The sequence below is a fragment of the Equus przewalskii genome, chromosome 20 (assembly GCF_037783145.1).
Source record: "Equus przewalskii isolate Varuska chromosome 20, EquPr2, whole genome shotgun sequence".
Taxonomy (NCBI): domain Eukaryota; kingdom Metazoa; phylum Chordata; class Mammalia; order Perissodactyla; family Equidae; genus Equus; species Equus przewalskii.
In genome coordinates, this window is record NC_091850.1 from 1,478,263 (window position 1) to 1,487,689 (window position 9,427).

The 9,427-nt window shown below is 53.7% G+C and overlaps 1 protein-coding gene across 1 annotated transcript; it reads left to right on the forward strand.

Moving 5' to 3' along the window:
* The first annotated feature begins 3,612 nt into the window (after positions 1 to 3,612).
* FAM32A (family with sequence similarity 32 member A) lies at positions 3,613 to 9,199 on the forward strand. The gene is made up of 4 exons (XM_070586437.1): positions 3,613 to 3,902; positions 4,009 to 4,150; positions 7,694 to 7,747; positions 8,047 to 9,199. The coding sequence occupies exons 1-4, from the start codon at positions 3,829 to 3,831 to the stop codon at positions 8,113 to 8,115; spliced, it is 339 nt and encodes a 112-aa protein (XP_070442538.1). The 5' UTR covers positions 3,613 to 3,828; the 3' UTR covers positions 8,116 to 9,199.
* The last annotated feature ends 228 nt before the right edge of the window (positions 9,200 to 9,427 follow it).

Consider the following 9,427-nt stretch of genomic DNA (forward strand, 5'->3'; position numbering starts at 1 on the left):
GTTTAACGCCAATGAATTGTACCGTTTAAAATGGTTACCACAGTAAATTTTATGTTATGTGTGTTTTACAATAAGAATAATGTGAGGGGAAAAAAAAGGAAAAGAGAGTGTAAGAGACTCTTTCTGCTGCAGAATCACAGAGTATGAAGGAGATGGGACTCCCCCCAACGCAGATGTATTAACAACACGGGCTGTACAACCTGCCTCCAATTCTTGGTCCCTCAACGACCTAAGTGGAAGTCAGCGAGGGGAAGAGGAGCCCGGATGAGGGGACTGGTGGGAATTCAAGAGGCAAGGTGGCCGTGCTGTAAGTGCCTCCCTTTTTTAAGGGAGCTGGTGATAGTGACGCGGAGCAAGGCTGCCCCGGGGAGAAGGCCGAGGTGTTCGGGCCTGCCTGCCAATCGACACCTGACCCGACCAGACTCGTATCCAAAGTTACAGGACCACCCCATAGCCAGACCCCACGTGCACTGACACCTTAAAAACATTTTTTACATGATCTTTCCTCTTTCTTGTAGAGGAATAACTCACATGCCTGTGCCTTATAAATTCAGCCCCACCCTCAACCCATTGCGGCTCTTACTGCCCACGGGCCCAGCCCCGGGCTGCAGCCCTTACTGCCCACGGGCTCCGTCCCCCATGCTGCAGCCCTTACTGCTCACGGGTCCTGTCCCCGTGCTGCAACCCTTCCCTGCCCACGGGCCCTGTCCCCATGCTGCAGCCCTTACCGCTCACGGGTCCTGTCCCCGTGCTGCAACCCTTCCCTGCCCACGGGCCCCGTCCCCGTGCTGCAGCCCTTCCCTGCCCATGGGTCCTGTCCCCATGCTATTCTCTCAATAAAAGAGCACTGTTACCAGACCGTGAAAGTCCAAGAAATCTTTCTTTTGACTCCTTGGCTTGCTGAGCCCCCATCAATAGGATGTTACATGCCACCACCAAGTCTAGAAAGGTGGACTTCAACGGAATGGGAGGGAGAGCTTTGAGATGAGTTCCCTGCTCTTGGAAGGGAATTGACCCAGGCTCACAGGGGACACCTAGAGGACAAGATGTGGGCTGACTAGCTGCGTAAATGCAGAGCCAGGTGCCTGTGCAGGTGTGTTGGGATGGCCTGTGTGAGACTTTCCTGAGCACCAGGAGGTGATCACAGGAGAGTGGGCGTGGGGCCGTGCTGGGTATAACCCAATATGGCTGCCTTGCAGGGAGTGGAGACCTCAGGGGAACGAAGCCATGCTGTCTGCCCAGGGGTTGAAGAAGGTGTTGTGAGCTATCGCCAGAAATAGAGATGTGCATTCCAGGGTTAAGGAACTGCAGGGGAGAGGGAGCCTGCCGGGAACTGCTGAAGCACACGTGGAAAGTTAAGGAGTCAGTGAAGATTGTTGGCCTGAAAAGCCTCACAAGTTTATTCAGCAGTAGCCAAAAGAATTGCAACTCAGGATGTGCATGCTGTGGCAGACCACAGGCAAACCCAACAAACAAGAAAACGGGGTGATGGGTCAGATCGGCGGTGTAGTGTTAAGTTCATGGGCTCCATTTCAGGGGCCGGGGTTTGTGGGTTCTGATCCTGGGCAGGGACCAACACACTGCCCATCAAGTCATGTTGTGGTGGCATCCCACATGCGAAATAGAGGCAGACTGGCACAGATGTTAGCTCAGCAACAATCTTCCTCATCAATCAAAAAAAAAAAAAAAAAAGGAAGGGGGAGCTGCCTTCATAGAGAAAAACGGAGAGAAGAGAGGGGCTGTTCTAAAGGAAAATCCACTGGGGGAAAGTAGCACTTCAGGGAGCAACAGCTTCTCATTGGCTGAGTTGTGGTGTTTCTCATTGGCTGGGCTGTGGCATTTCTCATTAGCTGGGCTGTGGGGGTTCTCATTGGCTGGGCTGTGGCGTTTCTCATTGGCTGAGCTGTAGCATTTCTCATTGGCTGAGCTGTGGCGTTTCTCATTGGGTGAGCTGTAGCATTTCTCATTGGCTGGGCTGCAGCGTTTCTCATTGGCTGAGCTGTAGCGTTTCTCATTGGCTGAGCTGTAGCATTTCTCACTGGCTGAGTTGTGGTGTTTCTCATTGGCTGGGCTGTGGCATTTCTCATTAGCTGGGCTGTGGGGGTTCTCATTGGCTGGGCTGTGGCGTTTCTCATTGGCTGAGCTGTAGCATTTCTCATTGACTGAGCTGTGGCGTTTCTCATTGGGTGAGCTGTAGCATTTCTCATTGGCTGGGCTGCAGCGTTTCTCATTGGCTGAGCTATAGCGTTTCTCATTGGCTGAGCTGTGGCGTTTCTCATTGGCAGGGCTGCAGCGTTTCTCATTGGCTGGCCTGCAGTGTGTCTCGTTGGCTGGGCTGTGGCTGGGCTGGGAGAGAAACCTTCCTTCAGTAGTTTAGTAGTTGTACTTCCTGTCTGAGATGCAAATGTCTCTCTTCCTGTTTGGCATAATTGACGGTGTGTGATAGGGATGAGAGCGCCCCCTGCAGGCCTTCCCGGCTCCAGTTTAGCCACAGTTCTTTTATTATTTCCACAAGACCAAGAACTATTCTATTCCCTTACCTCACCGCCCTCCCCAAGCCCCCTGGTGGGGGCACCAGCAACAGCTGCTAATGGACAAGAGGGGACAGCAGAAGGCCCCTGCGGCCCCCTGCCGCCCCCTGCCCTACTGTATCGTAGGCCCCAGATGAGGCAGAGGGGTACTGTTCTCTCCAAATCAAGTTCTGGACATTCCACCTATTGAACTGAGATGTATTTACTACTTAAAGTGATGACAATACTGTATATCACACGAAAAAATGAGGTAAGAGCCACGAGCCCTGACAGTGTGTTCATCCAGGGCCAGAGGAAGATGACCTACTTGAAAAATATGTTTAAAAGGTTGGAAGGAAATGAAAACAGAACGGTGTTTTGGTTAAGACAATATTTCTTCTTGTTCAGCAAATTACTCATGATATTGGGAAATAAATAAAACAACTCTTTGGAGCCCCAAGTGTTAAGGCACCAGTCCATCAGGTTTTTGGGTACTGGTACACCCGACAACAGGAAGACCCTCAAACACATCACGATCAGTGAAAGAATTCCAGCTCAAAAGAGCACGTATGATGATTCCATGTATGAGAAACTTTAAAAAGACAAATCGAATCTACAGTGAGAGAAATCAGATTTGGAGCTGCCTGGGGAGAGGGATGCGGGATCTACTGCGGAAGTGAACAAGGGAACTGCGGGGTGACGGAAGGTTCTAGATCTTATCTTCATCGTGGAGGTGATTACATAGTTGTGTAAATGTGACAATACTCATCGAAGAGTATAATTAAAATAAGTACATTTTACTGTTCATAAAGTATACCTTGATAAGATCGATTTAAAAAAATTTTCTTAAATACCACTGACATATTTCACATAATATTGTCATTTACCAAAAGCTTAAAAACTAACGAGTACTGATTAGGCTTACAGAATTAGGGCGAGTTATCCACTGAACCTTCAAAATATGGCAATAAATGAAAACACAACATCCGAACGCACCCAAAACACTCAAACAGACGTCGGGCTTGGGAAACAGTTTCATCAAGTCGGCTTCAAGGCTCTAGCGGGCCCCAAGGTGGGGGAACCGGAAGTCGGCGCCAAAGCCGGAAGTGTGGCAGGGTGGAGGCTGCCAAGGCGCGGGCATGCCTGACTCTCCAGGCCCAGCCCGCAACCCGGAAGTGTGGCATGGCTCCAACTGCCAAGGGCGCACGCGCACCGCCTAGCAAGGCCAATCAAGACGAAGTGAGGCGGGCGTTCGGGCGGAAGTCGTGTCCCCAAACAGGAAGTGTGGCGGCTTCCCTACGAACTGCGGGCGGGCGCCATGGCGGCCTATGAGCAGGTCCAAAAGGGGCCGCTGAAGCTGAAAGGCGTCGCAGAGCTCGGCGTGACCAAGCGGTGAGTTCCGGGGGTCCGCAGGACTCCGTCTTGTGCCCCCGTAAGCCTCTTCCCGCTATCCCGGCCTCTCGCCCTCTGGCCCGCCCTCACCCCTTCTCCCTCCCAGGAAGAAGAAAAAGAAGGACAAGGACAAGGCGAAGCTCCTGGAAGCGATGGGAACGAGCAAAAAGAACGAGGAGGAGAAGCGGCGCGGCCTGGACAAGCGGACCCCGGCCCAGGCGGCCTTTGAGAAGATGCAGGAGAAACGGGTGAGGCCGGGCTTGAGTCTCCCGGGGTGGATGCCGAGGCGGGGCCCGAGACCCGAAACGGGCTCAGCCCGGACGCTCGAGGAGGGCGGGCGGTCCGAGAGGACCTTAATTCCGGGGATGCTGCGGGAGCGGGCGCAGGAGAGCCCACGGCTGGGGCTGCGAGGACCTCGAAAAGAGGCCGGAGCGGGAGCCCCGGATTTGGATGCCAGCGCTGTCTCTCGTTTGCCCAGTGACACTGGCTGATGATTCATCTTCTCTCTGTGCCTCAGTTTACTCATCTGTAGGGATCAGGGTAGTGCTTCTCCTAACCGGGATGGGAACTTTGGATGAAGTAATGCAGATAAAGCATTTGGGATTCGGTGTGACATAAAGTCAGTGTGCAGTTGAGTTTAGCCGTTGGTGTTAAACGGCCATGTTTCCTGCTGTAAGTCACCACAAAGTCTGTTTCCGTGATAACTTTGTTTGGCAGATTCAATTAGGTTGTGTTTTAAGGCTCTGATAAGTTATTTCTGTTAATATTAAGTACTTCATAAGTTTGGGCGGTAGGGGATAGGAGAGGTCAGCAGAGGATGGAGAAGCTCAGCCCGCGGTGCTGGGGAGAGGGAACAGTCAGTCTTGGTCACTGGTTCTCAACTAGGGCCGTTTGTCCCCTACCTCCACCCCCAAGAAGACGTTGGGCAACGTTTGGAGACATTTTTGTCACAACTTGGGGGGTGGAGGGGGGGGCTGCTACTGGCATTAGTGGGTCAAAGCCAGGGATTCTGCTCAACATCCTAGAATGCTGGACACGGCGCCCCCCACAGCAAGGAATGATCTGGACCACAATGTCAATAGTACCCAGGCTGAGAACTCCTAACCCTGGTCTGGATGGTCTGGTCCAGGAACGTCAGGAAAAGTTAACTTATTGAGTCATACAAAAAAAAGTAAGACTCACCAGGTTTGGCAAAACAGACCTGTTTCCGTTCTGTCTCTGTCTCTTGTTGGTGGTGTAACTCTGGGCAGGTTGGCTAACCGCCCACACCTCAGTTTCTCCATCTGTAAAGTGGGGTGAAAGTCCCTACCTCACAGGTTTGTGGTGAGGATTTAACAAGTGAGTGCACTTAAGTCCCTTCCCTGAGGTTATGGTCAGAGGCAGGGCTGGGATGTTACTCCTGGAGCAGTGCAGGGGAAAAGCTAATGCAACGATAAGGTGACTAATAATGGTGGTTCGGAGTAGGGTAGTAGTAGTGGGAACAGTGGAAGGTGCCAGGTTTGGGATAGATTTTGAAGGAACAACAGCAGGATTAGCTGATGGGTTGGGTGTGAGCTGGGAAAGAAGAATCAGGGATGAGCAAGACTTTTGGCGGGAGAAGCTGGGTGAATGAAGGTGCCGTTTACTGATATGGGAAGAGCGGCAGGTAAAGCAGGTTCTGAAGGGAGGAAGCAAGGCCTTGGTTTTAGAGAAGTTGAGTTGGAGGCGCCTGTTAGAAACCCCAGTGGAGAATCCTTAGGGACAAGGGTGAGATCTGAGTCTGCAGGCTGGAGGAGAGGTCTGGGCCCCAAGTGAACGTTTGGGAATTGCTGTGGGACTGGATGAGATCCTCTGAGGAGGGGCAGAGACAGAGAACAGGTCTAGGATGAGACCTCCGGTGATTAGTGGGTAGCAGAGAAGAATTTGCAAAGGAGCACGGGAAGGAGGACCACCAGGAGAGTGGGTGTCCTTAGGAGCCAATGGGAGAGAGTGTTTTAAGGAAGAGGGGGTGATCAGCCGTGTCATATGCTGCCAAGAGGCCTCATGGGTTGAGCACTGAGAGCCCTGCGTTGGCCTCTGGAATGAGGAGGAGAGAGGCTGATTAGAGTGGATCCAAGAAAGGGTGGGGAAAGGCAGAGGTGGAGATGAGGAGCAGACGAAACTTGGGAGAAACTGGCCTGTAGCTGAACGGTGGTGGAAGGTCAAAGGGAAATTTTTGTTGTTGGCATTGAAAACTGGAAGTACTAGTAGATTTTGTTTGACCCAGGAGAGAGAGTGGGGAGGTGGATGAGAGGAATGGGGTGTAGGCAAAGCTAGGTACAATGGGAAAGGCAGATTCCCTTGTGGGCGGGTGCTGGATCGAGTGCAGTGAGCACAAAGGCTGGGCAGCTCCTGGCTCCTGGGAGCAGGACCCGGCAGTGGGGCCGTGGCCTGACGGAAGGGGTCTGGGCTTGGCATCTCGAGCTGCATCACCCACCATGCACTCTGGTCCTCATTTTCTCTGTGAAGTGGAGATGATGCCAGCACCCAAGGCACCCTGTGAACTTGGGGCATGGAGTGGAGAGAGGGAGGGGAGAGCCCAGGTAAGTCCTTGGCATTGGTGGCTCAAGTCAGTGTGGCCTCGTGGGGGCTCATGGCAGCAGGAAGAGAGGTGGGTGTGGACAAGGCAGACACTTCAGAGGGAGGTTCAGCCAGGTGTGAGCCAACTGGATGCAGAGGGAGATGAGGCAGCAAAGGAGGAGAGGAGGGCCAGAGAGGAGCGGCCAGGTGGCAGCTGGCGGTACTCTCATGCTTCTGTGGGTTGACCGGGCTCAGCTGGGTGCTGCTTCTGCTGGCCTTGCTTAGGATCTGCTGCCGTCCGAGGGCAGCTGGGGTGGGGTTGCTCTGGAGTCCATCTGGGCTGCACGTCCAAGGTGGCTTTGTCATCACATGTCCGGTGCTTTGGTGCTGCTCCAGTGGCCTCTCTCCTCACGAGGCATCTCCTCCTCCAAGTCCTTTTCAGCAAGGTCATCAGGCTTCCTGCATGGCGGCGAGCTCTAAGAGCACAGAGCAAAAGCTGCCAGGTCTCCTCACTGCTTCACCCCAGCACTGGCACTACATTCTGTTAAGTAAACTGAGTCACGGGGCCAGCCCGGAGTCACTGTGGCAGAGGACTGCACAAGAGGGTAAACACCAGGCAGTGCAGTCCTGGGGGCTGGGGACACCAGGGTGGGTTGGTTACAGTCACCCAGCTAGTAAGTTTCGAGCCAGGTGTGGCTCTGGGTCTGTCTGGTTCTGCATCCCATGCTCTGAAGTCTTAGCAGGTCCCATCGGCTGTTGAGAATGCGGGGTGGAGCAGGTCATGGTGGCACAAGATGCACATTCCAGAATCACACTCGTCGAGGACCTTTAGCCCTCCTGGCACTGTGTATGGTCACTTGAACAGCTACTGTGCATCGGGCCCTTTCCCTTCCTCCTTCCTCGTCCTTTCTCGAACGCCATCTGGGCCTTTCTTTTTCTGCAAACTGGGAATGCGCACACTTGCCCGGGGAAGCAGGAAGCACACGCACGGCTCCCATCAGTCTGCTCGTGGGTACATGCTCAGTCGGTGCTGGCTCATTTCCTGCCGCTCAGACCGAAGGGCAGCTGACCCAGGTTCCGGGGGCGAAATGTTGTGGCCAGGCCTCCCTGTGCCACCAGCCTGAGTGGAGCTGAGGGAGGGGCGAGGTGCACACCCTGAGACCCCAGCAGGCTGGCTGGGGCTCCCATCTTCCACCCCATGCTGGCCTGGGCTGCACCAGCATGTGACCTCACCTATCTTTCTCTTTCTTTAGCAAATGGAAAGGATCCTGAAGAAAGCGTCCAAAACCCACAAGCAGAGAGTGGAGGTAAGTCCTGTGCCCAGTGGGGAAACTGAGTCATATAGGGGCCCAGAGGCCAGCAGCCTGGCAGAAGGGCCACTGGAGTGTTGGTGGGGAGGAGAGTGTACCCAACCGGAGTGACAGCTCCCCAGGGCTCATTGAAGGGAGAGCCCAGGGTTCAGGAATCTCTGAGGCCTGGCAGAGTGGCCTTGAGAGGAGGGGGCGCCCTGAGGAAAGAGAGGACGTGGGGAAGTGGGGTGGCAGTGCCACACATCCCTGTGCCCTGCTTGGGGCTGTGCTGACGTGAGCTTTCTCTGCTTTCCCAGGACTTCAACAGACACCTGGATACACTCACGGAGCACTACGACATTCCCAAAGTCAGCTGGACGAAGTAGCTCCCAGCCCGGGACATGGAGTGGCATGGGGGGCAGCAGAGCGCCAAGTCGGGGTTATGTTTGGGGCCTTTGGTATTTTTTAGAAACATTCTTTTACACACACCATTGTGTCCTCTGCTGAGACAGTGCTTTTCCAAGCAGTGTGCCCTCAATCTGGACCTCAATTAAAGTAAGACTGTCCTTTTACTCTGTTTTGGTTTCTCGGTAGGAGATAGATCTTTTTAGCTTGGACTGGAAATTTTTGAGTTTATCCAGAGATAAGGGTGATTTCTGTGTAAGTGCCGTGGAAAAGTGTCTTTGCCCCCGAGTTGCATGTGACTCTCTTTGGCAGCTAGCCAGCTCTCTTTGCCTGGATGAGACCGACTCCAGAGGATGAGGAGTTAATGCAAGCGCGGCCTGCAATGTGCAGCCCCTCGGGGAGCCCTGCGTGGGCTGCCCCTACAGGCTCCCTCTAGCTTGGGGCTTATGCTGTTCCATCCAGGGCCGGGGAGGCCACATGCAGCTTCGTGGCCTTCAGACTGCCTCTTCAGCCACCTGGTGGGGAGACCTCGCAGCCAAGGAAGCAGAACAACCGCCTAAGGATGGAACACGCGCCTTGTCCCTTTCTGAGCTGAGCTGGTGGCCAGCATGCAGCCTCTTCCCCACTGTCCCCATTTCAGACATACCTGGTGGGTGTTGCCATGGCAGACGTTACTCACCCAGCATTCTTTGTAATGGAACCCGGACACAGCCTGCCTTGCTGCCCTCAACCGTGGCCTCTAAGCAGCCCCCCGTGTTTATTCGTAACATGAAGCCTATTGGGCATTCCTGGCCTAAGGACACCTCAGGGGTGACAGGACCAGGGCAGAGCCCTGCAAGGACAGGGGTGCAGTCACAGGGGAGGACCCAAGTTCTGTGCTGGAGAGCCAGGAGCTTTGAGGGCCTATGTGTACCCACCAGATGAGGATCAAGCTGCTTATGCACCTGGGAGAACCATCTGTGCCGACATAGATAGTGAAAGAATAACGGAGTCAGAGGACAGCCTGCTGTTGGGTTTGGGACTGTCATATACGAACTGCAGAATAAAGCAAAACCAGTTATGAAATAGAAGCCTGAGTGTCTTACTTATAGGCTGTTAGATTCTCACTAGACACGCTGTCTTTTGGATTTATCCCACATGAAGAATATGCGTACTGCAAAACGACTGTTTGCCCTTAGTCTGGAAAAGATTGAATGACGCATTTCCACCTGTGGTTCACAACCCACCTGAGAGAGGTGACATACCCTCTCATTAGCAGTGGCTCCTTAGGGCAGATTCCCCCACTGTCAGGCC

What these genes read in the sequence shown, in the direction of transcription:
- FAM32A (XM_070586437.1), top strand. Translation starts at nt 3,829, where the DNA reads ATGGCGGCCTATGAGCAGGTCCAAAAGGGGCCGCTGAAGCTGAAAGGC. An exon ending in AGAAGATGCAGGAGAAACGG is followed by an intron (nt 4,151 to 7,693) that starts GTGAGGCCGGGC and finishes CTCTTTCTTTAG; the next exon opens with CAAATGGAAAGGATCCTGAA. An exon ending in CCCACAAGCAGAGAGTGGAG is followed by an intron (nt 7,748 to 8,046) that starts GTAAGTCCTGTG and finishes CTGCTTTCCCAG; the next exon opens with GACTTCAACAGACACCTGGA.